Raw genomic sequence first — 27,883 nt, forward strand, 5'->3', positions numbered from 1 at the left:
GAGGCCTGGCGCGGCTACCCGCTGACCCCTTCTCGACCCGGGATGGCGGAGGCCGGCCTGAGGGGCTGGCTGCTGTGGGCCCTGCTCCTGCACTTGGTGAGTCCCAGGGCTTGGCTCCACCTCCCCTACAGCCTCCAGTTAGGGACCCTGGGGCCAGCCGTGTACCAGGCGAGTGTTACTGGGTAACAGCAAGGGAGCCTCAGGGCCTGCAGGCTGGGCCAGTCTCCGGACACATGAGGGATGCCAGGCCCCACAGAGGAGAGGTGCAGGTGGAGGGTTTCCAGGTCACAGAGTTGAATGCACACAGGGGTGAAAGAGGTCGCTGGACTGGGGTGTTCCAAGTCCCTCCTGTCACTGGCCCTACTGGGTGGGGTCCAGGCCTGCAGTTGAGGGAGGTCTGAGGCAAGGAGGTGCTGGGATGGGGTTACCTAGTGAGCATCACCTAGGGAGTCCTGGGAGAAGATCCAGGACTGGCGCCTCTTAAGTTCCTCGCTCCCTTTGTGTCTGGGAGGTGGGTGATGGCTTTCGGCCTCAAGCAGGTGGTGGTGGTGGTGGCGGTGGGAGCCGGGGGGCCTCCTGCACAGACTCTCCATGAGAGACCCTGGCCTCTGGATGTGGTGTGCAGTGTGGGGACTCAGGCTGACTTTGATGTGGGCAGGGCCCGGCACCTTGGAGTCAGCTTTGCCTCCTTACCCATACCTGGCCTCTCCAGCAGGACCTTCCTAAACTGCAGGTCTATCAGGCCACACCTAGGAAGAAAGGCCTGGCTGCCCTGCCCACTTGTCACTCCAACACTGGCTGGCTGGCTGGCACATGCCTCCAGGAGGCTTCCCACTCCCCACACTCCCCCCTTCCCTGCCCCTGCTCCATGTCCTTCTTACCCCCACGCCCTCCCTGGCTGCCTGCTGCCTGGATGGCACCCAGCTGTGTCAGGGCCCATGAGTGATGTTGCTGTGTCTGCAGGCCCAGAGCGAGCCTTACACACCCATCCACCAGCCTGGCTACTGCGCCTTCTATGACGAATGTGGGAAGAACCCAGAGCTGTCTGGAGGCCTCATGACACTCTCCAACGTGTCCTGTCTGTCCAACACGCCAGCCCGCAACATCACAGGTGATCACCTGATCCTATTACAGAGGATCTGCCCCCGCCTCTACACCGGCCCCAACACCCAAGCCTGCTGCTCCGCCAAGCAGCTGGTATCATTGGAAGCGAGTCTGTCGATCACCAAGGCCCTCCTCACCCGCTGCCCAGCCTGCTCTGACAATTTCGTGAGCCTGCACTGCCACAACACATGCAGCCCCAACCAGAGCCTCTTCATCAATGTGACCCGCGTGGCTCAGCTAGGGGCTGGACAACTCCCAGCTGTGGTGGCCTATGAGGCCTTCTACCAGCACAGCTTTGCCGAGCAGAGCTATGACTCCTGCAGCCGTGTGCACATCCCTGCGGCTGCCACGCTGGCTGTGGGCAGCATGTGTGGCGTGTATGGCTCTGCCCTTTGCAATGCCCAGCGCTGGCTCAACTTCCAGGGAGACACAGGCAATGGTCTGGCCCCACTGGACATCACCTTCCACCTCTTGGAGCCCGGCCAGGCTGTGGGGAGTGGGATTCAGCCTCTGAATGAGGGGGTTGCACGTTGCAATGAGTCCCAAGGTGACGACGCAGTGGCCTGCTCCTGCCAGGACTGTGCTGCATCCTGTCCTGCCATCGCCCATCCCCAGGCCCTGGACTCCACCTTCCGCCTGGGCCGGATGCCGGGTGGGCTGGTCCTCATCATCATCCTCTGTTCTGTCTTCACTGTGGTCGCCATCCTGCTCGTGGGACTCCGTGTGGCCCCCACCAGGGACAAAAGCAAGACGGTGGACCCCAAGAAGGGCACCAGCCTCTCTGACAAGCTCAGCTTCTCCACCCACACCCTCCTTGGCCAGTTCTTCCAGGGCTGGGGCACCTGGGTGGCTTCGTGGCCTCTGACCATCCTGGTGCTGTCTGTCATCCCGGTGGTGGTCTTGGCAGCGGGCCTGGTCTTTACAGAACTCACTACGGACCCCGTGGAGCTGTGGTCGGCCCCCAACAGCCAAGCCCGGAGTGAGAAGGCTTTTCATGACCAGCATTTCGGCCCCTTCTTCCGAACCAACCAGGTGATCCTGACGGCTCCTAACCGGTCCAGCTACAGGTATGACTCCCTGCTGCTGGGGCCCAAGAACTTCAGCGGGATCCTGGACCTGGACTTGCTGCTGGAGCTGCTGGAGTTGCAGGAGAGGCTGCGGCACCTCCAGGTGTGGTCGCCCGAAGCACAGCGCAACATCTCCCTGCAGCACATCTGCTACGCCCCCCTCAATCCGGACAATACCAGTCTCTCCGATTGCTGCATCAACAGCCTCCTGCAGTATTTCCAGAACAACCGCACGCTCCTGTTGCTCACGGCCAACCAGACACTGATGGGGCAGACCTCCCAAGTCGACTGGAGGGACCATTTTCTGTACTGTGCCAAGTGAGTCCGTGGTGGGGCCCAAGCGAGGAGCGGGCTGGGGCTGGACTGCCATGGCCTCCCGGGAACCTGGCCGGGCATACAGCTGGTCCTGAAGGACCAGAGGTAGCTATTCCTATGACTCTGGCCTGGGGCTGCCCAGATGCTTATCTCTGCCCCTCGTCCAGCTGCCATTTCCTTTGGCCAGAGTTCCTGCTCATGGCTGCAGGTTTGTGCATGGCCATCACTGGCCCTTCAACCCCGGGTCCACTCTGTCTTTCTGCAGAGCTCCTGACATGTGGAGCTCCCTGCCACATTCTTGGTTTAAGTCTGACAGAGGAGTCCGATTGGCACAGCACATGTTTATATTTGCCTTGTTTTGCTTCTTGTTTCTGTGCCAGGTGCCATAGGGCCGTCAGTAGCCCGTGAGGTACCATGGTATGCACTGGAAAAAGTGCCCTCAGGCCAGGGGTCATGGCTGGTCTCAGGCACCTGGGCCGGGTGTCCTGGGGCAGGCCACAGCCACATACACTTCTATTGATTGGGGTTCGGTCCTGGTTCTGTCCACTCTGGTGTGCTGCCAACAAGGCTGCTGGACCAAGGCGCCCAAGAGCCAAGGGCAGCAGCGGGGCGGTGGCAGTGGAGGCTCCTTGAGGTTGGAGTAGAGCAGAGGTCCTCAAAATGAACGTTTAGTACTCCATACTCCAGAGCAAATGAGAGTTAAAAGGGGCAAATAGCATCTTAGTGTTATTATGAAAACAGTTCTGACCTTACAGACCCTTGAAAGGATCTCCAGGACACCGAAGGGCCCCAGGCCACACTTTGAGAACCACTGGATTGGAAGAGAGTGCTGACACTTTCTGTCCCCCGCTATCTGGCTCTGCATCCCTTGGCTGGGCCCCAAGTTTGGGCTGTTTCTCAGAGTGTCTGTGCCAGGAACCCAAGGGCTGTCTCTTGGAAACAGCGGGAATGAGAGGAGCTATTGTTTGCTCTGGGGAGGCATCGTGGTCTGACCTCCGACTCGTGTCTGATGCTAGCTTTATAGTCCATTATAGGGCATTATCTTTATTTTGACTTGGGTGCTCACAACAACTCTTGGGTGGTCCAATTATCCCCACTTTACAGACATGAAAACTGAGGCTCGCAGGGGTGTGGTAAGCTGCTCAAAGTCACACAGCAACCAGCACTTGCTTGCTGAGAGCTGAGAGAGGGGCGTAGAGAGCTTCGCTCTGGTGTCCCACCGCGTCTTCACAATGATGGGCTTTGCAGAAAGGGCTAAGCTGAAGGAACTACAGAATTGCCTGAGGGTACCAGGCTAGTAAACTCTGAAAACATTGGCTCCTGGGCTCCAGGATTCCAAATTTGACCTCAGTACCTAGAGGGTTTTGGGGGGCCCTAGGCAGGAGAAGGAGGCTGAGAGGGCAACATTTGAGACAGCCCATGCCAGACCCCACAGCTCAAATCCCAGCTCTTCCGCCCTCATCACACCTGAGGACTTCAGATGTGATGCTCAATCCAGAATCAGATACTGTCAGAGCCAGGAAGGTCAGGCTAGTGTGTGGAGACGTGAGAGGCACAGAGGGACATGGCCCGGAGCAGCCCCTGCCTGGCACAGAGGAGGCACCCGGCAGCTCCAACTCACTCGGTGGGTGGGGGCCTGCAGGAGATCTTGCTGGATGGGAGCCATTTAGGACCCACTGGGCTGGGCTATCTGCAGTTATCTGCAGCCAGTGTCCCCCACCCCACCAGCTCACCCTCCGTAGTGCTGTGGGTCTGGGGTGGGAGGGGAAGGGAGGGGCCATAGGGACTGGGCAGGGCCAGGAAAGGCCCTTTCCCTTTGTGGTCATCTCCCTCCAGTGCCCCGCTCACCTTCAAGGATGGCACAGCCCTGGCCCTGAGCTGCATGGCTGACTATGGGGCCCCTGTCTTCCCCTTCCTTGCCGTTGGGGGGTACAAAGGTAAGCTAAGTGGGCCCTGAGAGGAGGCCAAGGAAGATGCAGTATTGGGGCAGGAACCATAGACGGGAGGGTGGGGGTGGTGCTGGGGGTTCTCACAGCCTGGGGGTGACCTGGTTTCTGGAAGCTATAGGCCGACCCTATCCTGTCTCCTCTCTCTGCCATCTCCTTTATCTTCTCATAGTGTTACTCAGGCACGCTGGTTTTTTGCCTGGGCCCAAAGGTCTTACCTTTGCCTGAGAGAAGTGGGGTGTAGGAGGTAAGGCCATGAATCAGATGAAGAAGGAGTGGGGGAGAAGGAGCAAGGGGTGATGGCAAGGGTGAAGCTAGATAGGGGGAGGGAATATAGGGGTGCAGCTGGAGGGGGAGGGAGGCACGGGTGCAGCAGGAAGGGACTGAGCATTTCTTATCCCAGGGAAGGACTATTCTGAGGCGGAGGCCCTGATCATGACGTTCTCCCTCAACAATTACCCTGCCGGGGACCCCCGGCTGGCCCAGGCCCAGCTGTGGGAGGAGGCCTTCTTGGAGGAAATGCGAGCCTTCCAGCGTCGGACGGCTGGCAAGTTCCAGGTCACGTTCATGGCTGAGGTAGGGGCTGCAGGGTCCCTGGCTCTGGGGGTGCAACCCAGGTGGTCTTGGGTCAGCTCCTGTGTCCCCAAGCTGGGCAGTGGCTGCCTGCTCGGAACAGGGTGATTGTGATGGCTGTTCTTGTAGCCTCACCAGGGATGATGGGGGGCCATCAGGCCCTGTGACACAACACACAGTGCCCAGTGACTGAGCTATTGAGAGCCGGCCTGGCTGGAGCAGGCACGGTCATTGGGGGCTGGTCGGGTGTGTGTCCACAGCGCTCTCTGGAAGATGAGATCAATCGCACCACAGCTGAAGACCTGCCCATCTTTGCCACCAGCTACATTGTCATCTTCCTGTACATCTCCCTGGCCCTGGGCAGCTATTCCAGCTGGAGCAGAGTGATGGTGAGAAGCGGGAGGGACACAGCTAGGTGGGCTAGCCCAGGACCCCAGGCATCTTCAGCAGGCCTTCTACAACTTTCCTAACCAGAGCATCTCAGAGCAGCAGAATGGACACACCTAAGTGGCTGCCCCAAAGGGTAATACCTCTCGAAGGTGTTCTGTGCTGAAAGTGAAAGGCCAAGAGCTGTTTTCTTTTCTTTTTCTTTCCTTTTCTTTCTTTTCTTTTCTCTTTTCCCTCCTTCCCTCTCTCTTTCGCTTTCTTTTCTTTCTCTCTCTCTCTTTCTCTCTCTGTCTCTCTTTTTTTCTCTTTCTTTCTTTTGAGACAGGGTCTTGCTCTGCTGCCCAGGCTGCAGTGCAGCGGCATGATCTTAGCTTGTTGCAACCTCAAAAATCCTGGGCACAAGTGATCCTCCTGCTTCAGCCTCCCAAGTAGTTGGGACTATAGGCACATGCCATTGCGCCCAGCTTTTTTTTTTTTTTTTTTTTTTTTTTTTTAAGACAGAGTTTTGCTCTTGTTGCCCAGGCTGGAGTGCAATGGCGCGATCTTGGCTCACTGCAACCTCTGCCTCCCAGGTTCAAGCAATTCTCCTGCCTCAGCCTCCTGAGTAGCTGGGACTACAGGCATGTGCCACCACACCTGACTAATTTTGTGTTTTTAGTAGAGACAGTGTTTCTCCATGTTGGTCAGGCTGGTCTCGAACTCCTGGCCTCAGGTGATCTGCCCACCCAAAGTGCTGGGATTACAGGCATGAGCTACTGCTCCCGGCCATTTTTTTTTTTTAAATTTTTTGTAGAGACGGAGTCTCGCTTTGTTGCCTAGGCTGGTCTCAAACTCCTGGGCTCAAGCAATTCTTCCTTGTCAGCCTCCCAAAGTGTTGAGATTACAGGTGTGAGCCACCACACCTGACCTAAGAGCAGTTTTCTTTCTGTTACATGCCATACCCTGACTTGCCCAAATGCAAAGCTAATACTTACAATCTCTTGCAATGCGTGCTCAAGGAAGATGGAGCAGGCTCACCTATGCCTTGGGGTTTCATGGACCTGCCCTTGGGAGGATGGCTCTGCAGAGGGGCTTTAATGGGAGATGTGAGCTCCTCACCACCGGGGGCATATTGGGGACCTGCAGGCACGGAGGGTGCCTGCCTGCTGTGGTGTCTCGCCTAGCTGAGGCTGGTGGGCATACTGGGTAGGTGCTAGGTGGCCAGGGGGCTGAGCCTGTTTGCATTACAGGTGGACTCCAAGGCCACGCTGGGCCTTGGCGGGGTGGCCGTGGTCCTGGGAGCAGTCATGGCTGCCATGGGCTTCTTCTCCTACCTGGGTATCCGCTCCTCCCTGATCATCCTGCAAGTGGTGCCTTTCCTGGTGCTGTCTGTGGGGGCTGATAACATCTTCATCTTTGTTCTCGAGTACCAGGTAAGAAGGGAGGAGCTCTCCATACCCCCAACTGCCCACTCTTCTGCCAACCTCACCTCCTGGCCAGATGGGACTCTGGCGTGAATTTGCTGGGTCTCCCTGCAGACTCTTTCTGTTCATCGACACTCATGTTTACAATATCTGTAGAAACTAGAGTGTGTTGACATAAATGACTTCATCCTGCCTCTACCATCCGGAATTAACTTTCTGTTAACTCCTTGCAATGTCTAGTGAAACCTCTCCATGTTAGTACATTACAGCCTCCTCCTGTCTTTATGTTGCTACGTAGCATTCCACGGTAAGGATAAATCAGAGTCGATTTCACCTCTCCCTGTTGGTGAACAGGGTTCCAACAATGCTTGGAACAGGGGTGCTATAGACATCTCGAAAGCACCAAGCATTTCTCCCAGCCAGACCCTGGAAGAAGAACATTGGCCGTGGAGAGTGTGAGGGTCTTTGATGATTCAGGAAGGTCAGAGCAGCTCCTCAGGCCTGGCTGCAGCTCTGGGCACTTGCCAGCTCCCTGCTGGCCTTTAAGGGATGGTGCCCTTGGAGGTCCCTGGCTCTTATCCCTGCTGTTCCCACCCAGAGGCTGCCCCGGAGTCCTGGGGAGCCGCGAGAGGTTCACATTGGCCGAGCCCTGGGCAGGGTGGCCCCCAGCATGCTGTTGTGCAGCCTCTCTGAGGCCATCTGCTTCTTCCTAGGTGAGCCTGGGGCAGACCCTTCCCACTTGGCATTAGGCCTGCTGGGTTAGTGCCGGGGCCTAGGAGTTCCCAGAGGGCAGTGGGTATAGTGCAGACCCCCTTCCCCCCTGCACCTTGTCAATGTCAGCTCCCACTCTGCCCTTGAAGCCAGGGTTCCCTGACAGCCCTCTGCTCCCTCACAGGGGCCCTGACCCCCATGCCAGCTGTGCGGACCTTTGCCCTGACCTCTGGCCTTGCAGTGGTCCTTGACTTCCTCCTGCAGATGTCTGCCTTTGTGGCCCTGCTCTCCCTGGACAGCAAGAGGCAGGAGGTAGGGGCAGCCGGGTCAGTACCAAGGGACCTGCCCCTGGGTTCCCACCATGGCAGGGAGATGGGGTGGCTTTACCACCACAGAGATGGCCCAGAGAATGGGGTGGGGGACAGGGGCATTGTGCCGGGAAGGTAATATTTAGGCCATGTATTCTCCAATTTCCTATAGAAAAATAAATTTGTTTTGACAAATTTTGCAATATAATCGAACCTCCTTAAGTGCATGAGGTTCAGAAATAAAATACAGTTGACCCTTGAACAATGTGGAGATTAGGGGACTGACTGTCTGAGAAGTTGAAAATCTGCATGTAACTTTTTTTTTTTTTTTTTGAGATGGAGTTTCACTCTTCACCTAGGCTAGAGTGCAATGGCGTGATCTCAGCTCACTGCAACCTCTGCCTCCTGGGTTCAAGCGATTCTCCTGCTTCAGCCACCCGAGTACTGAGATTACAGGCCCCCACCAGCTCTCCTGGCTAATTTTTGTATTTTTAGTAGAGATGGGGTTTCACCATGTTGGTCAGGCTGGTCTCGAACTCCTGACCTCAAGTGGTCCACCCACCTTGGCCTCCCAAACGCTGGGATTACAGGCGTGAGCTACCACGCCTGGTCTGCAGGTAACATTTGACCCCTCCAAACTTAATTCCTACTAGCCTACTATTACCTGGAAGCCTTAATGATAATATAAGTAGTCGATAACACATCTTTTGAATGTTATATGTATTATAAACTGTATTCTTACAATAAAGGAAGCTAGAAAAAAGAAAATGTTAGTAAGAAAGTCATAAGGAAGAGAAAATCTATTTACTATTCACGAAGTGAAAGTGGATCATCATGAAGGTCTTTATCCTCATTGTCTTCAGGTTGAGTAGGCTGAGGAAGAGGAGGAAGAGGAGGGCTTGGTCTTGCTGTTTTGGGGGCAGCAGAGGTGGAAGAAAATCTAGGGATAAGTGAGCCTAGGCAGTTCAAACTCGTGTTGCTCAAGGGTCAGCTGTATAAATGAGAGATGGACAGGAGTTGATCTGTTGGTTTAAATGATGGCATACAATTTAAAGATATTTTATCAAGATTTAAAAAAAAAAGGCAAAGAAAACAGCACACTGGTATGTCTCCATGAGCGGCACTGGCACAGGCCACCCACAGAAGGTGACACTCCCTGGGGGCAGGAAGGTGGTCCCTGGGATCTGGTCTGCTCTGGGACTACCTCGAGGGGCTGCCTCCCGCTCCAGGCCTCCCGATTGGACGTCTGCTGCTGCGTCAAGCCCCGGGAGCTGCCCCTGCCTGGCCAGGGAGAGGGGTTCCTGCTTGGCCTCTTCCGAAAGGCCTATGTCCCCTTCCTGCTGCACTGGATCACTCGAGGGGTTGTGGTGAGTGGGCCTGGAAGCACAGGAGGGCAGGGGGACTAGGTGGGGACCTCGCCTCAGGGAGACCAGGGTTGGAGGTGGGGAGGTGCTGATACCTGGGGCTGGCATGCAAGTCTGCTCAACTTCAGAATGTTGCCCATGACACCCTGACTGACTTAAATTTGTGGGGAGATTGGGGGGCGGCTACTGGGCAGGGTGGTCTCATGCAGCAGGTCCCTTCTCAGCTGCTGCTGTTTCTCGCCCTGTTTGGAGTGAGCCTCTACTACATGTGCCACATCAGTGTTGGACTGGACCAGGAGCTGGCCCTGCCCAAGGTGAGCTCAGGCTCTTCTCAACCCTTAGGCCCTTGGGATTTGGGGAGGGGCAGTAGCAACCAGCAGGGATGGGTTGGAGGTCTCTAGCCAGGGGCTTGGCCAGAGGTGCAGAGCTGCTCACTGCTTTGGAGGCATCTCCAGCAGTCCTGCGGAGTGAAGCCACATTCATGTATGAACAGCACAACAACCAGGTGCCAGCCCCAGGCCACAGTAAGAGAGATGGCCCAGGCACTGGAGGGCTGTCCATGTGAGACAGCAGGCCACAAAGAATGACTGTCACTTTGCTGAGTGCCTGCCCAGTGTCCAGCCCTGTGAATCCTCTGGGCCTGAAGCCCAGGGAGGGCAGGGGTTCAGGGAAAGGAAAGCCCCACGGTTGGAGGGGCCTCCAAGCTCGCATAGGATTTGCAGAGGAAAGTGATGACAGACTGGCCAATGGGGGGCTGGGGCGAGCCCAGGTGTGTTTCCTGGGTGTGGCAGCGACTGTGGGGGTGGGATGAGCTGGAGGCCAAGGGCATGGTTGGGGAGAGGCTGATTGCCCAGCCTGGATCAGTAAGTGTGTGGGCCAACAGGCACAATGTGTCAGCCAAGGCTGGGGACCCGGCTCATCTGGATGTGCACCAGTGGTGGCCATGGACTGGTGGCCAAGAGAAAGCAGCCACAGACAACAAAGTCTGAGACACATGGTCAGACTGCATGAGCAAGCTCTGCGGAGAGGGAGGGCATCAAGGGGACTTGATGTCTAGGACCCATCTGGAGAACTGTGATGGAGATTTGGGCAAGAGTCTGGGCACTGGAAGGAGCCCCAGTGGAAGCAGCGAGGCCCAAGCCCACAGCAGGGCTGAGTGGGGTGCAGCTGGGGTAGATGTGTTAGGCTGTACTGGCCTGGAAGCCAGGTGAGGGAGGACAAGAGCAGACAGCTCAGGACTATACTTTGGGTGACCCTATGGAGGGAGAGCAGGTGGGGAGTCCCAGAATGAACCTGCCACCTGCAGAAGCCCTGGGGGCTATGTCACGGGGCTGAGGTGAAGAGGGTCTTTAGTGCCCCAAGAGCAAGAAGGAAGGACGTGATGGGCCACTAGACCTTGCTGAGGTTTTATGTTGACGTCTTTTGTTTATTTTTCTGTTGGGGATGTTTGTTTCTTACTGCTTTTAAAATTTTTATCATTTTTTTCCCAGTTTTTTATTGTGGTAAAATACACATAATAGAAAATTACCATTGTAACCTTTTTTAAGTGTACAGTTCAGTGATATTAAGTACACTCATACTATTCAACTATCACCACCATCCATCTCCAAAACTCTTTCCTTTTTGCAAAATTGAAACTTTATCCAATAAACAGTGACTCCCCATTCTCCCCTCCCCTCAGCTCCTGACACAACCACCATTTACTTTTTTTTTTGAGATGGAGTTTTGCTCTTGTTGCCCAGGCTGGAGTGCAATGGCACAATCCCGGCTCACCGCAATCTCCACCTCCCGGGTTCAGGTGATTCTCCTGCCTCAGCCTCCCAAGTAGCTGGGATTACAGGCGGCCACCACCACACCCAGCTAATTTTTGTATTTTTAGTAGAGACGAGGTTTCACCATGTTGGCTTGGCTGGTCTTGAACTCCTGACCTCAGGTGATCCACCTGCCTCGGCCTCCCAAAGTGCTGGGATTACAGGTATGAGCCACCGCACCTGGCCTCTACTTTTTCTTTTTTGTTTTGAGATGGAGTCTTGCTCTGTCGCCCAGGCTGGAGTGCAACGGTACGAACTCGGCTTACTGCAGCCTCTGCCTCCCAGGTTCAAGCAATTCTCCTGCCTCAGCCTCCTGAGTAGCTGGGACTACAGGCATGTGCCATCACACCCAGCTAATTTTTGTATTTTTAGTAGAGATAGGGTTTTGCCATGTTGGCCAGGCTGGTCTCGAACTCCTGACCTTGTGATCGGCCCGCCTTGGTCTCCTGAAGTGCTGGGATTACAGGCATGAACCACTGTGTCTGGCCCATTTACTTTCTGTTCTATGAGTTTGACCACTCTAGGCACCTCGTATAAGTGAACTCAAACAATATTTATTTTTTTGGCTGGAAGTGGTGGCTCACTCCTGTAATCCCAGCACTTTGGGAGGCTGAGGTGGATGGATCGCCTGAGATTAGGAGTTTGAGACCAGCCTGACCAGCATTGAGAAACCCTGTCTCTACTAAAAATATAAAATTAACTGGGCGTGGTGACACATGCCTGTAATCCCAGCTACTTGGGAGGCTGAGGGAGGAGAATCGCTTGAACCTGGGAGGCGGATGTTGCGGTGAGCTGAGATCATGCCATTGCACTCCAGCCTGGGAAACAGAGTAAGGATCCGTCTCAAAAAAAATAAATAAATAAAAATAAGTCTATTTTGTCTGGTATTAGTATAGCTATCCCTATTCTCTTTTGGTTCCTATTTACATGGAATATCTTTTTTTCTGTTCTTTCACTTTTGACCTATTTGTGTTTTTGGATCTAAGGTGAGTCTCTTGGAGAGAGCATATAGTTAGATCACGTTTTGTTGTTTTTTAGCAGATGGGGGCTGCCTAGGGCACAGTATGCCAACTCTCACAATCTTGATCGTGTGTTTAATCCATTCTACCACTCTTTTTTTTTTTTTTTTTTGAGATGGAGTCTCGGTCTCTCGCCCAGGCTGGAGTGCAGTGGAGCGATCTTGGCTCACTGCAACTTACATCTCCCAGATTCAAGTGATTCTCCTGCCTCAGCCTCCTGAGTAGCTGGGATTACAGGTGCATACCACCAAGCCTGGCTACTTGTTTTATATTTTTTGTAGAAACGGGGTTTCACCATGTTGACCAGGCTGGTCTTGAACTCCTGTCTTTGAGTAATCCACCCACCTCAGCCTCCCAAAGTGCTGGGATTACAGGCATGAGCCACCATGACTGACCCTACTACTCTCTTTTGATTGAAGAGTTTAATCCATTTACATTTAGAGTAATTACTGATGAGGAGGGCTTTACTTCTGTCATTTTGCTATTTGTTTTCTATATGCCTTGTAGCTTTTTTGTTTCTCATTTCCTGCATTACTGACTTCTTTTGTGCTTAGTTGGTTGCTACTAGTGAAATTTTACATTTTCTTTTCATTTCCTTTTGTGCATAGTCTACAGCTAATTTTATTTGTGATTACCATGAGGATTACATTAAATGTGCTGAAGTTATAACACTCTAAATTTATGCCAACTTTCTTTCCATAGCATACAAAAACTCTGCTCCTATAACAACTCCATCTTATCCCCCTTTCAGTTATTGATGTCACAAATTATATTTTGGGCTAGCCATGGTGGCTCATGCCTGTAATCCCAATGCTTTGGGAGGTGGAGGTAAAAGGATTGCTTGAGGCCAGCAATTTGAGACCAGCCTGGCCAACACAGTGAGATCCCATCTCTTGAAAAAATTTAAAATTTAGCTGGGCATGGTAGCACATGCCTGTAGTCCCAGCTATGTGGGAGGCTTGCTTGAGTCCAGGAATTCAAGGATGCAGTCAGTTATGATCATGCCACTGCACACCAGCCTGAGCAAGAGAGAGAGACCTTGTCTCAAAAAATTATATTTTTCAGCTGGGTGCAGTGGCTCACGGCTGTAATCCCAGCACTTTGTGAGGTGGTTGGATCACCTGAGGCCAGGAGTTCGAGATCAGCCTAGCCAACATGACAAAACTCCGTCTCTACTAAAAATACAAAAATTAGCCAGGCATGGTGGCACATGACTGTAAACCTAGCTACTTAGGAGGCTGAGACATGAGAATTGCTTGAATCTAGGAGGTAGAGGTTGCAGTGAGCTGAGATTGTGCCACTGTACTCCAGCTTGGGCAATAGAGTGAAACTGTGTCTCAAAAACTTTTGTATTTTTAGGCATTATGTATCCAAAATCATAGGCTAATGATTTTTTTTTTTGCATTAGTCTCTTCAATCATGTACAAAAAGGTGGAGTTATAAATCATAACATTTATAACTGCCCATTTATTTAACCTTGCTCGGGATTTATTTATTTATTTAGGCAGAGTCTTGCTCTGTTGCCCAGGCTGAAATGCAGTGGTGTGATCATAGCTCACTATAACCTCAAACTCCTGGCCTCAAAAGATCCTCCCACCTCAGCCAGCTGAGGTACTGGGATTACAGGTGTAAGCCACCGTGCCTAGCCAAGGGATTTTTATTTCTTCATACATCTTTGAGTTACTGTCTGATGTCTTTTTTTTTTTTTTTTTTTTTTTGAGACATTGTTTCACTCTTATTGCCCACCCAGGCTGGAGTGCAATCGTGTGATCTCAGCTCACCGCAACCTCCGCCTCCTGGGTTCAAGTGATTCTCCTGCCTCAGCCTCCTGAGTACTGGGATTACAGGCATGTGCCACCACATTGGGCTAATTTTGTATTTTTAGTAGAGATGAGGTTTCTCCATGTTGGTCAGGCTGGTCTCGAACTCCCAACCTCAGGTGATCTGCCTGCCTTGGCCTCCCAAAGTGCTGGGATTACAGGCATGAGCTGCCATGCCTGGCCTGTCTAACGTCTTTTTATTTCAACCTACAGGATTCCTTTTAGCATTTCTTTCAGTGAAGGACTAGTGATAACAAATTCCTTCTGCTTTTGTTTATCTGAGAATGTCTTAATTTCACCTTCATTTTAATTTTTTTTTAATTTTTTATTTATTTTGAGATGGAATTTCGCTCTTGTCGCCCAGACTGGAGTACAATGGTGTGACCTCAGCTCACTGCAACCTCTGCCTCCTGAGTTCAAGCAATTCTCCTGCCTCAGCCTCCTGAGTAGCTGAGATTACAGGTGCACACCACCATGCCAGGCTAATTTTTGTATTTTTAATAGAGACGGGGTTTTACCATGTTGGCCAGGCTGGTCGTGAACTCCTGACCTCAGGTGATCCACCCGCCTTGGCCTCCCAAAGTGCTGGGATTACAGGCATGGGCCACCATGCCCGGCCCATTTTTACTTTTTAATTAAAACAATTTTTTTGAGATGGGGGTCTCACTATGTTACTCAGACTGGTCTCGAACTTTTGAGCTCAAGCAATCCTCCTGTTTCAGCCTCCCAAAGTATTTGGATTATAGGATGAATCACCTCATCTGGCTTCTCCCTCATTTTTACTTTTTATTTTTATTTATTTTTTTGAGATGGAGTCTCACTGTGTCGCCCAGAGTGGAGTGCAGTGGTGTGATCTCGGCTCATTGCAACCTCCACCTCCGAGATTCAAGAGATTCTACTACCTCAGCCTCCAAAGTAGCTGGAATTAACAGATGCATGCCTCCATGCCTGGCTAATTTTTGTATTTTTAGCAGAGATGGGGTCTCACCATGTTAGTCAAGCTGGTCTCAAACTCCTGGCCTCAAATGATCTGTCTACCTCGGCCTCCCAAAGTGCTGGGATTACAGGCATGAGCCACCATGCCCGGCCTTCTCCCTCATTTTTAAGTGACAGTTTTGCTGGAATTAGGATTTTTCATTGACAATTGTTTTTTCTTCAGCACTTGTTTTTTGTTTGTTTGTTTTTGAGACAGAGTCTCACTCTGTCATCCAGGCTGGAGTGCAGTGGCACAATCTTAGCTCACTGCAACCTCTGCTTCCCAGGTTCAAGTGATTCTCCTGCTTCAGCCTCCTGAGTAGCTGGGATTACAGGCGTGTGCCACCATGCCTGGCTAATTTTTGTATTTTCAGAAGAGATGGGGTTTTGCCATGTTGGCCAGGCTGGTCTCAAACTCCTGACCTTAGGTGATCCACCTGCCTCAGCCTCCTGAAGTGCTGGGATTCCAGGCATGAGCCACCATGCCCAGCATTCTTTAGCGCCTTCAATATACAAACCCACTGCCATCTGGGCTTTAAGGTTTCTGATGAGAAATATGCTGATAATCTTTTTGACAATCTTTTGTATATGCCAAGTCATTTCTTTTTTTCAATGTTTTCTATTTTTTTAAAAACTGTATTTTATTTTATTTTTTAGAGACAGGGTCTTGCTATGTTGCCTAGAATGGACTTGAAATCCTGGGCTCAAGCAATCCTCCCACCTCAGCCTCTTGAGTAGCTGGGACGACAGGTATATGCCACCATGCCTGGCTTATCTTTGTTTTTTGACAGCTAAATTATAATATGCAACCGGGTGCAGTAGCTCATGCCTGTAATCCCAGCACTTTGGGAGGCCAAGGCAGGCAGATCACGAGGTCAAGAGATCAAGACCATCCTGGCCAACGTGGTGAAACCCCATCTCTACTAAAAATACAAAAATTAGCTGGGTGTGGTTGTGTGCACTTGTAGTCCAAGATACTTGGGAGGCTGAGGCAGGAGAATCACTTGAACCCAGGAGGCAGAGGTTGCAGTGAGCTGAGATTATGTCACTGCACGCCAGCCTGGCAACATAGCGAGACTCCATCTCAAAAAAAAAAAAAATTTAATATCCTTTGGTGTGGGTTTCTTTAGTTTATCCTACTGGAGTTTATTGAGTTTCTTAAATGTTTATATTCATGTCCTTCATCAAATTTGGGGAGTTCTGGCCATAAGTTTTTCAAATAATCTCACTTCCCCTTTCTCTTTTCTTCTGGAATTCTTACAACGCATATTTTGGTCTATTTGATGATGATGATGTCTCACAGTCCCTTAGGCTCTGCTCTGTTCACTTTTGTTATTTTTTTTTCTTTCTGTTCTTCAAACTCAGTAATTTCAATGGTCTTATCTTCAGTTTGCTAATTCTTTCTTCTGACTGCTTTTGAATCCCTCTAGTGAATTTTTCATTTAAGTTCCTATACTTTTTAGCTCCAGAGTTTTTTGCTCCTTTTAATGTTTTCTCCTTATTGATATTTCCATTTTGTTCATAAATTATTTCCTTGGCTTTGTTTTCTTTTAGCTCTTTGAGTAACTTTAAGGCAATTGTTTTATTTATTTATTTATTGAGACAGAGTCTTGCTCTGTCACCCAGGCTGGAGTGCAGTGGTGTGATCTCAGGCCACTGCAACCTCTGCCTCCTGGGGTCAAGCCTCAGCCTCCCAAGTAGCTGGGATTACAGGTACCTGCCACCATGCTTGGCTAATTTTTGTATTTTTAGTAGAGACAGGGTTTCACCATATTGGCCAGGCTGGTCTTGAACTCCTGGCCTCATGTGATCTGCCTGCCTTGGCCTTCTAAAGTTCTGGGATTACAGGCATGAGCCACTGCACCCAGCTGAGACAATTGTTTTGAAGTCTTTGTCTAGTAAGTCTGCTGTCTGGTCTTACCCAGGGACAGTTTCCGTTGCTTAATATTTTCCCTTTGAATGGGCCATGTTTTTCTTTTTCTTGGTGTGTTTTTGGTTGAAAAACGGACATTTCATTCTTATAATGTAGTAGCTCTGGAGATCAGATTCTCCTTCTTTCCCAGGGCTTGCTTTATGTTATTTATTGCTGTTGGTGTTTCTGTGCTGGGGATCAGCCAAAGGCACAGAGTTAATGTCTTCTCAGGTATTTTATGAGCCTGCATATTTCTCTGGGCATTTATGCAGTGTGGTGACTGTCTAAATATCCCTATATTTATGGTTGCTTTTGAATGTCCTTGTCCTTATATGTATGGTTCCCAAAAGGAAAACGAGGGAAAAATGAAGGGGTGGGGGATAGGTGCTTACTCTTTAAATCTCCTGGAAGTCACTTTAGTAAGATGTGGAGGCAGTTGCAACAATGGTGGTGGGAGTTGCAATAGTGGCTGCCTGCCTGTGTATCTGTACCACCAATATCAGAAGTAATGATCAATGATCAGAACTCAGATATCAGAACTTGATATTTGGATTTATTTATTTATTTATTAGAGACAGGGTCTGGCTCTCTTGCCCAGGCTGGAGTGCAGTGGTGCAATCATAGCTCAGTGCAGCATCAAACTTCCAGGCTCAAATGATTCTCCTACCTCAGCCTCCTGAGTAGCTGGGACTACAGGCATGTGCCACCACACCCAGCTAACTTTTGTAAATTTTTTTTGTAGAGACAGGGTGTCACTGTGTGTCCAGATCAGTCTCCCACTCATGGGTTCAAGTGACCCTCCTGCTTGACCTCCCAAAGTTCTGAAATTACAAGTGTAAGCCATCATGCCCAGCTGATATTTGGTGGATGGTGTCCTTGCCTACCCTGGCTCCTGCAAGCTGTGTACAAGCTGCTTCTGGAAAGCATACACAGCTGCATGCCTTGAAGCTGGGAGTGGCAAATGGGTAGCTGCTACTGTACTAAAAGCTGAGATTGCCTGAAATTAACCACAATTTACTGTCCAAGACTTATCCTAGAAGCTTCCAGCCCTCAATAGACTCCAGAGTTCCAAAATAATTACACCAGGGCTGGTGTGGTGGCTCACACCTGTAATCCCAGCTGTTTGGGAGGCTGAGGCGGGTGGATCGCTTGAGGTCAGGAGTTTGAGACCAGCCTGGCCAACATGGTAAAACCCCATCTCTATTAAAAATACAAAAATCAGCCGGGAGTGGTGGCACGTGCCTGTAATCCCAGCTACTCAGGAGGCTGAGGCACAAGAATCGCTTGAACCCAGGAGGTGGAGGTTGCAGTGAGCAGAGATCACACCACTGCACTCCAGCTTGGGAAGACTCTGTCTCAAAAAAAAAAAAAAAAAGGAAAAAAAAGAAAAAAAATAGTTATACCAGACAAGTTGTTTTCTAGGCGGGGAGAGAGATTCCTGACACTTCCTACTGTGCCATTTTCCCTAATGTCACTCTGAGCCTTTATGTTATAGAAGGGAGCAGACCATGAGGATGCCTGGTGCATGGCTTTGAGGGTGTATACACTGACATTTATGTGTGCACACAAATACGGGCCGTTGTCACAGGCCAGCTTGTTAGACTGTGGCTGTGCCAAATTGGGGGTGACAGGAAGGGATACAATTATGTGTATGTGCATGTTTGTGTGTGTCAGTGTGTGTTCATGTGAGGTGATATGAGTTGCTCTGTGCTTGCACCCCCGTAAGTGTACTTCTGTTTGCACCTGTGATTATACCTATTCTGTGAACCTTGGAGTATATTCATCTGTGGGTACACCTAAAACCGTGTTCCGGTGTAACTGTACAGTGCACATACATCTTGAAGGTACCCCTGAGTGTGTGTGTCTGTGCATGTCCTTCTCTATATGTACCTTGTGTGTGACCTCTGAGCATGTACCTCTCGGTGTATATTTTGTGTACGTGTGTACATGTACCTCTGTGTACCTCTAGGCATGTATCTGTGTGTACACCTCTGAGTGTCCCACTGACACATCCCTTTGAGTGTGTAACTGCATGTGTATCTCTGAACATGTTCCTCTGTGTGTGTTCCTCTGATCGTGGACCTCTGAGCATGTGCCTTTTAGCATGTACTTCTGTGTGTACCTTCGAGAGTGTGAGCTGGAGTGAGCCCTTTAGGGGTGTGCATAGCAAACTGAAGCTTACTGACCCTCCTCCACTCCTAGGACTCGTACCTGCTTGACTATTTCCTCTTTCTGAACCGCTACTTCGAGACGGGAGCCCCGGTGTACTTTGTTACTACCTCAGGCTACAACTTCTCCAGTGAGGCTGGGATGAATGCCATCTGCTCCAGTGCAGGCTGCAACAACTTCTCCTTCACCCAGAAGATCCAGTATGCCACAGAGTTCCCTGAGCAGTGAGTGCCTGGCTGCCCCACACCCCGGCCTACTCCCTGTTTGAGTCCCCCAAGTCCTCACCAGTCCTTTCTTCCTGCCTGTTGTACCCCTGTCCTGCTGTCCTGCTGCCGTATGCCTGGGGAAGGCTGCGTGGGGGTTGGGCCATGAGAAGAATTCACCACCCTGCTCAGCTGGCCTTGTCACCCTTCCTCCCACCTGCCCCTTAGGTCTTACCTTGCCATCCCTGCCTCCTCCTGGGTGGATGACTTCATTGACTGGCTGACCCCATCCTCCTGCTGCCGCCTTTATATATCTGGCCCCAATAAGGACCAGTTCTGCCCCTCGACTGTCAGTGAGTTTGGGGCCATAGGGGCTCACTGCCTACCATAGCTCAGGCAAACTGAGGCAACAGAAAGGAGAGGACTGGAGAGGCTCCCTCAACATCTTGACCTGTCTTGTGGGGTCCACTGGGGGCATGGATGCAGATGTGGCCTGAGGGACAGGCACTCTGTGAGGAGCACCTGTGTGGGTGGCTGTGCTGGCCCGTGGGCATCACACACGTATGCTGCTGTGTACCGTGCCCCACTTTCAGAGCACGTGGCACTCCTGGGTGGCAGGGCACTGGGGAGTCAGGAGTGGAGAGCTGCTGAGGTTGGCACATGGCCCCGCCGCACAAAGCAGTGGCATTTGTAGGTGGAGAGGACTTTGTGGGGCCTGTTTTTCTGCCCCAAATTTCCTTTCCCCTTCTGCCTGTAGGTGCCCACAGTTTCTATAGCCAAGAGGAGAACTTCTCCCACAAATAACAAAAGCAAATCCCCCTAGAAGTGACTAGTTGAGGCTGGAGTGCCTGGGACCTCTGATGGGATTGTTGGGGAAGGAGGGGCACACAGCAGTTGCTGCTGGCCCTGGGGTGTCACTGCCCAGACCCCTGCTTTCTCTGCAGACTCCCTGAACTGCCTAAAGAACTGCCTGAGCATCACGATGGGCTCTGTGAGGCCCTCAGTGGAGCAGTTCTATAAGTATCTTCCCTGGTTCCTGAATGACCGGCCCAACATCAAATGTCCCAAAGGGTAAGCTTGGGAGGGCCTTCTGCTGGGGAGGACAGACATGTGGGACCTAGGATGGGGGTGAATATAGAGAGGCAGGAGGAAGCTATCAGGGGCCTCTCTGGGGTGGCTGTGGGCTGGGCAGATGAAAGGAGCTTTGTTCCTGGCTAAGCCTTTGCCCTGACCTCACAGCGGCCTGGGAGCATATAGCACCTCTGTGAACTTGACTTCAGATGGCCAGGTTTTAGGTAAGCATGGCCTTGCCTGGAGGGGAGGACATAATCAGTTGCTCTGGAGGGCCCCTGAGAACCCCAGGGAATAGCCTGTCACGTGTTGTCTCCCTCCTGTGTCAGGAGCTTCTAACTGCCCTGGCCCTGTCAGCAGGGGTCTTGTTTCCCAACTCCACATCCTCAGACTTCACCCCTTCTCTCACTCCCAAGTCAATGGTCAGCGTTGTTTGTGGAATTCATTCAGCAGTTGATACCATACTTGGGAGTTCTCCACACCCTGGCTAAGTACCTTTCTTACCAGCACAAATTACACCCAAAGGGCAGCTGGCTAAATGAATTAGGATGCTTGGCACAGCACAATCCTAGCAGTCATTAAAGGTAACAAGAGGCTGGGTGCAGTGGCTCATGCCTGTAATCTTAGCACTCCAGGAGGCCGAGGCGAGAGGATCTCTTGAACCCAGGAGTTTGAGACCAGCCCAGGCAACATAGGGAGGCCCTCTTTTTTTTTTTTTTTTGAGACAGAGTCTCACTCTGTTGCCCAGGCCAGAGTGCAGTGGTGTGATCACTGCAACCTCCACTTCCGAGGTTCAAGCGATTCTCCTGCCTCAGCCTCCTGAGTAGCTGGGACTATAGGAGCATGCCACCACACCTGGGTAATTTTTGTATTTTCAGCAGAGATGGAGTTTCACCATGTTGGCCAGGCTGGTCTCAAACTCCTGGCCTCAGGTGATACGCCTGCCTCGGCCTCCCAAAATGCTGGTATTACAGGCATGAACCACTGTGCCCGGCCTCCTGTACAAAATAAAATTTAAAAAACTGCCCGGGTGTGGTGGCGTGTGCTTGTAGTTCCAGCTATTCAGGAGGCTGGGCGGGAGGAATGTCTGAATCTGGGAGGTTGAGGCTGCAGTGAGCCGTGATCGCAACACTGCACTCCAGCCTGGGCAACAAAGTGAGACCCTCTCTCAAAAAAAAAAAAAAAGAGAGAAAAAAAGAAAAAGGTAACAAGGGAGATACAGTTAGACTGACAGGAAAAGGACCCACAACATGCTGTCAGCTCATACAGCAGATGGCAGAATGAGACAGCCATCTGTGTAAAGGAGCTGGCTATAGCTCTGTGCAGACATGCTTGGTGTAGGGAGCCTAAGGGAGCTCGTGTTGCAGATGGACATGGGGGTCGTTGGCGGGTGGGGGAGCTTTTGAAGGGTGATCTCACTTTGTACTGAAATAATTTGTAGTTTGAACTGCTGGCTGAAAGCTGCCTGAAGTTCACTTGACAATCACTTGAACGTGGGAAGTAGAAGTTGCAGTGAGCCGAGATCGTGCCACTGCACTCCAGCTGCGGTGACAGAGTGAGACTCTGTCTTGAAAACAAAAACAAAAACAAGAACAAAAAACCCTTTATTGTATAAGGGTCTTAATAACCTTAATTTCTTCTTCTTCTTTTTTTTTTGAGACGGAGTCTCGCTCTGTCGCCCAGGCTGGAGTGCGGTGGCGCGATCTTGGCTCACTGCAAGCTCCGCCTCCCAGGTTCAGTCCATTCTCCTGCCTCAGCCTCCTGAGTAGCTGGGACTACAGGTGCCTGCCACCATGCCTGGCTCATTTTTTTGTATTTTTAGTAGAGACGGGGTTTCACTGTGTTAGCCAGGATGGTCTCGATCTCCTGACCTCGTGATCTGCCTGCCTCGGCCTCCCAAAGTGCTGGGATTACAGGCATGAGCCACCGCGCCCGGCCTTCTTTTTTTTTTTTGAGATGAGGTCTTGCTCTGTTGCCCAGGCTGGAGTGCAGTAGCATAATCTCGGCTCACTGCAGCCTCTACCTCCCGGGTTCAAGCAATTCTCCCGCCTCAGCCCCCCAAGTAGCTGGGATTACAGGGGTGTGCCACCACGTCCGGCTAATTCTTGCATTTTTAGTAGAGACAGGGTTTCACCATGTTGGGCAGGCTGGTCTCGAACTCCTGACCTCAGGTGATTGGCCTGCCTTAGCCTCCCAAAGTGCTGGGATTAGGTGTGAGCCACCGCGCCTGGCCAATAACCTTAATTTCTTAAAACGTCATTAAGAAATAACCTTTAGCTGGCAGGAGCCCTAAGCCACAGTTCTAATAATTCAACTGTTCTCATTTTTCTGTCTTCCTTTCTAGTCCTTTCCTATAGGAATATGCAAATTAAAAACCAATTAAGTTAATTTTAAAAATCCAATGCATTTCTTGAAACCATATAGAGAAGAATCTGGGTTCACTAGAGAGATCTCTATAGGCTTCATTCATCAAAGGTCAGGCCTGGGTCTCCCACAGCAGTGGGGCCAGCTATGGAGTTTGCAGGGCTAGTGCAAAACAAAAATATGGACCAATTGCACAAAATTTACCAAGAATTTCAAATGGTGGCGGCAGAGCCCTGAACCCAGCTTGATCACATGCCTGTGCCACTGTGTCTGGGGTGTTCTGAAGGTGTCCTGGAAAGGGCTCTGACCTTTGCCCTTCCATCTTCCGTGTGCCATGGCTGTCCAGCCTCCAGGTTCATGGCCTATCACAAGCCCCTGAAAAACTCACAGGATTACACAGAAGCTCTGCGGGCAGCTCGGGAGCTGGCAGCCAACATCACTGCTGACCTGCGGAAGGTGCCTGGGACAGACCCAGCTTTTGAGGTCTTCCCCTACACGTGAGGACCTGAGTGGCTGAGCTAGAGGGAGGTGGGGGATGGTTGCTGGAGATTGGAGGTTAGGGTGGAGGGCTTGCAAGGAGTTGCATGAGATGAGCACCAGTTTTAGGTCAGGAGGCTCTGGCTGCAGACTTGGGCCTATTTCTTATGCTGGTTTGTACCCCAATATAAGCCTGCCTGACCCTCAGCATTCTCCTTCTGAAGTGGGGTGTCCCACCCACCTTGAGGGCCCCAGAGGCATGAGCTTGTGACCATGCTCTGTACTCTGGCAGGGTCACCAATGTGTTTTATGAGCAGTACCTGACCATTCTCCCTGAGGGGCTCTTCATGCTCAGCCTCTGCCTGGTGCCCACCTTCGCTGTCTGCTGCCTCCTGCTGGGCCTGGACCTGCGCTCCGGCCTCCTCAACCTGCTGTCCATCATCATGATCCTCGTGGACACCGTTGGCTTCATGGCCCTGTGGGGCATCAGTTACAATGCTGTGTCCCTCATCAACCTGGTCTCGGTAACCCAGCAGACACAGGCACCAGGGGGCCCTGGAGGGGTGGTTGGGGATCCAGCCTCGTAGAATACTCCCAGTTCCTTTTCTCTTTCTTTCTTTTTTTTTTAGAGGCAGGGTCTTGCTCTGTTTCTCAGGCTTGTGCAGTGACATGATCACAGCTCACTGTAGCCTCGAACTCTTGGGCTCAAGCGATCCTCTGACCTCAGCCTCCCAAGTAGCTGGGACTACAGGCACGTGCCACTGTGTCCAGCTAATATTTTAATTTTTGTTGTAGAGACAGGGTCTCACTTTGTTGCCCAGAATGGTCCCAAACTCCTGGGCTCAAGTGATCTTCTCACCTGAGCCTCCCAGTGTTGGGATTATAGGCATGAGCCACTATAATGGCTCATTGGGATTATAGGCACGAGCCACTTGGCACCCGGCCAAATACTCTGTCTAGAATTTAATGCCTGCCCCGCGCTGGTCCTGGTGGAGGCCTCATCTCCCCAGTTCCTTCCCTACCTCTGCCTTTCTTGGCTTATGCCCCCTCTCTGCCCATAGGCGGTGGGCATGTCTGTGGAGTTCGTGTCCCACATTACCCGCTCCTTTGCCATCAGCACCAAGCCCACCCGGCTGGAGAGGGCCAAAGAGGCCACCATCTCTATGGGAAGTGCGGTGAGTGGGGAGGAGTGGGCCACCCTGTGCCCCACTCGACACCCTGTGCCCTGCTTGATGCCCTGTGCCCTGCCTGACACCTGGTTCTGACCCCCCAGGTGTTTGCAGGTGTGGCCATGACCAACCTCCCTGGCATTCTGGTCCTGGGCCTTGCCAAGGCCCAGCTCATTCAGATCTTCTTCTTCCGCCTCAACCTCCTGATTACTCTGCTGGGTCTGCTGCATGGCTTGGTCTTCCTGCCTGTCATCCTCAGCTATGTGGGTGAGTGCCCCGGCCTGTTCCTACCAGGCTGTCATGATTATCATGACGACAACAGTAACAGTGCATGCTTACCACGGAAGCTCAGGAAGTGCACACAAGCCATGGGCAGACGTCAAGCTCAGGAAGTGCACACAAGCCATGGGCAGACGTCAGAAGCCAGGACCATGACCATGTGGCACTTCTAGTCTTTGAAGCTTCTGTTGTTCATTTAATGTGCTGTGAACATATTTCTTTTGTCAGCAATGTATGTCTCAAACAACGTTTCTGTGGCCCTGTACACTCTGGATCTTCACGGCACTGCTGTTGGACTTTTAAGCATTCCCTTCAGCAAGAAATATGTTTTATACCCAGAGGTGACACGCACAAGCACACACAGACATGCTGCCTGAAACAGATGCTTCACTAAATAATATTAATACTTCTCTTATACATGTGAAGCATTCTGATATTTCTGGTTCCATTCTATTATTATTATTATTATTGTTCTTGGAGACAGGGTCTTGCTCTGACACCCAGGCTGGAGTGCAATAGCATGATCACAGCTTACTGCAGCCTTGACTTCCCAGGCTCAAGTGATCCTCCCACCTCAGCCTCCCGAGTAGCTGGGACCCCAGGTGCACATCACCATGCCAGCTAATTTTTAATTTTTTTGTAGAGGTGGGGTCTCCCTGTGTTGCCCAGGCTGGTCTCAAACTCCTGAGCTCATGATCCACCTTGGCCTTCCATAGTATTAGGATTACAGGTGTGAGCCACTGTGCTTGGCTTTTATTTTAATTTAAATTTATTATTTATTTTATTTTAATTGATTGAGATGGAGTCTCACTCTGTCGCCCAAGCTGGAGTGCAGTGGTGTGATCTCAGCTTCTTGCAACCCCTGCCTCACCAAGTTCAAGCCATTCTCCTGCTTTAGCCTCCCAAGCAGCTGGGATTACAGGCACGGACCACTACGCCTGGCTAATTTTTTAAATTCATTTTTTATTTTTAGTAGAGATGGGCTTTCACCATGTTGGCCAGGCTGGTCTCGAACTCCTGACCTCAGGTGATTTGACCGCCAAGGCCTCCCAAAGTGCTGGGATTACAGGCGTGAGCCACTGTGCCCCAGCCCTATCATTAATTTTTTTTTTTTTTTCTTTAAGACAAGAGCTTTGCTCTGTTGCCCAGGCTGGAGTGTGGTGGTGCGATCTCAGTTCACTGCAACCTCTGCTTTCTGGGTTCAAGCAATTCTCCTGTCTTAGCCTCCTGAGTAGCTAGGATATCAGTGCACACCACCATGCCTGGCCAATTTTTGTATTTTTATTAGAGACAGGGTTTCACCATGTTGGTCAGGCTGGTCTCGAACTCCTGACCTCAGGTGATCCCTCTGCCTTGGCCTCCCAAAGTGCGGGCCTCCCAAAGTGCGGGGATTACAGGCGTGGGCCACCGCACCCAGTCTCATTAATTTTTTGAAATGCTGGCCAGGAGTGGTGGCTCATGCCTGTAATCCTAGCACTTTGGGAGGCTGAGGCGCATGGAGGCTCAAACTGAGCCTCCCAGGATGAAGGTGTTTCTGGCTCTCAGGGTGGGCAAGCTGGGAGGAGTTCAATTTTACCCCCCACCAGATGGTAATAATAATATTACTAGAGGACATTTATAGAGGGGTGTGTTTGTGCATCAACATATGTGTCTGTAATTCTCTTAACTACCCCCCCGAGGTAGGCATCATTATCCTTCCCTTTTTACAGATGAGGGAACTGAGACACCTGCCCCAGGTTACAGACTTGGTCAAAGGTAGCAGAGGTTGGAGCCCACACAGCTCCATGGTTCCTAAACATGTCTCTTGTGGGGACTCCCTGACCCTCTTGGAAGGAGTAGAGTGTGTGTGCTAGGGGTGGTGGGTGAGACATAAGGGAGGGGCAAGGAGGAGCAGTTGTGGGGTGTGCTTGGACGAGGGGTATCCAGGGCCTTGGAGCTGCAGGTGGTGGCTGTTCCTCGGAGGCTCCCAACATGCTTGGGGGATGGGGGACCAGGACATCCCTGAAGCTTGGGCTGCAAATGTAGTGACCCCAGAAGGCACATGGCACAGAGCCCCCCTGGGACCCTTCCTGCCTTGGGTTTGTTGTACAGAACCAGGAGTAGCTTCTCACCTGTGTCCCCTGCCCACCTCTCTGACTGTGGTTCTCTGTCTCACTGCAGGGCCTGACATCAACCCAGCTCTGGCACTGGAGCAGAAGCTGGCTGAGGAGGCAGCAGCGGCAGCCATAGCGGCCTCCTACCCAAATCACCCCTCCCGAGTCTCCACAGCTGACAACATCTATGTCAACCACAGCTTTGAAGGTTCTATCAAAGGTGCTGGTGCCGTCAGCAACTTCTTGCCCAACAATGGGCGGCAGTTCTGATACAGCCAGAGGCCCCCTGTCTAGGCTTTATGGCCCTGAACCGAAGGGTTATGAGGGTCTTCCCTGTGACTGTCCCTTGACACATGACCTTCTCAAATCCTAGGGGAGGCCGTTCCCATGAGACTACCTGTCACTGGAGGATGGCCTGCTCTTGAGGCATCCAAGCAGCACCACTGATGGCTCCTCTGCTCCCACAGTGGGTCCCCAGTTTCCAAGTCACCTAGGCCTTGGGCAGTGCCTCCTCCTTCTGGGCCTGGGTCTGGAAGTTGGCAGGAACAGACACACTCCATGTTTGTCCCACACTCACTCACTTTCCTAGGAGCCCACTTCTCATCCAACTTTTCCCTTCTCAGTTTCTCTGTCAAAAGTCTTAATTCTGTGTCAGTAAGTCTTTAACACGTACTAGTGTCCCTGAGAACACAGACAGTGACCACTGCCCTGGGTTGTGATATCACAGGAGGCCAGGGAGGGGCAAAGGCTCAGGCCAAGAGTCAACGCTGTGGGAGGCCGGTCAGTAGCCACTCCCTCCAGAGCGCACCTGCAGGTCTGCCATCTACGGCCCTTTCTGGCAAGAGAAGGGCCCAGGAAGGATGTTCCCATAAGCACCTTGGTCATGGATTAGCCCCTCCTGGAAAACGGTGTTGGGTTTGGTCTCCAGCTCCGACTCTTATTAAGGCTGTTGCTGCCAGTCAAGGCCACCCAGGATTCTGAAGGCTGGGAGCTCTTGGGGCTGGGCTGGTCCTCCCACCTTCACCTCAGGCCTGGAGCCCAGGCCTCAAACCAGCCCAATCCGAGCTCTTGGACAGCTCTCCAGAAGCATGAACTGCAGTTGAGATGAAGATCCTGGCTTGGTACTGTGCACATGGGTGTTTAATAAACATTTGTTGGCAGAAATGGTGTTTTATGTCACATGTCCTACCCTGGCTGCCTCTTGGCTTAAGATAATTTTTGTGAATGACACAAATAATATATGTGTGGGAGAGTGATTTGTGGAGAAACTAGTGTGTTTTGTTCTATTTCTCCCCCCTCTTTTCAAGAAAGTAGTCAGGCCATTGTGTGCTTTACAAGGGCCT

The 27,883-nt window shown here is 51.5% G+C and overlaps 1 protein-coding gene and 1 long non-coding RNA gene across 6 annotated transcripts in view; one reads left to right on the forward strand and one right to left on the reverse strand.

The window, feature by feature from the left end:
* On the forward strand, nt 1–27,704 carry NPC1L1 (NPC1 like intracellular cholesterol transporter 1). 5 transcript variants are annotated; one of them, XM_065542012.2, is made up of 21 exons: nt 1–96; nt 964–2,489; nt 4,323–4,423; nt 4,836–5,008; nt 5,266–5,394; nt 6,622–6,804; nt 7,394–7,508; nt 7,691–7,818; nt 9,044–9,181; nt 9,403–9,492; nt 18,918–19,108; nt 19,316–19,440; nt 20,032–20,158; nt 20,327–20,382; nt 21,681–21,683; nt 22,120–22,194; nt 22,869–23,019; nt 23,292–23,523; nt 24,061–24,174; nt 24,273–24,435; nt 26,608–27,704. In XM_065542012.2, the coding sequence occupies exons 1-21, from the start codon at nt 43–45 to the stop codon at nt 26,808–26,810; spliced, it is 4,077 nt and encodes a 1,358-aa protein (XP_065398084.1). In that variant the 5' UTR covers nt 1–42; the 3' UTR covers nt 26,811–27,704. The 5 variants fall into 5 exon arrangements, 4 of the variants coding, with proteins under 4 accessions (XP_065398084.1, XP_045244995.2, XP_045244997.2 ...); XR_012432488.1 differs by lacking the exons at nt 21,681–21,683; nt 22,120–22,194 and having other exon boundaries at nt 24,283–24,435; XM_045389060.3 differs by lacking the exons at nt 21,681–21,683; nt 22,120–22,194.
* The window catches only part of LOC135970157 (uncharacterized), a 38,094-nt gene continuing 18,885 nt past the window's right edge, over nt 8,675–27,883 (reverse strand). Inside the window, exon 3 of the long non-coding RNA XR_012432490.1 lies at nt 8,675–8,805. This is a non-coding gene — a long non-coding RNA (uncharacterized lncRNA). The remainder of the gene's footprint in view (nt 8,806–27,883) is intronic.

The sequence above is a fragment of the Macaca fascicularis genome, chromosome 3, assembly GCF_037993035.2.
Source record: "Macaca fascicularis isolate 582-1 chromosome 3, T2T-MFA8v1.1".
Lineage (NCBI taxonomy): Eukaryota > Metazoa > Chordata > Mammalia > Primates > Cercopithecidae > Macaca > Macaca fascicularis.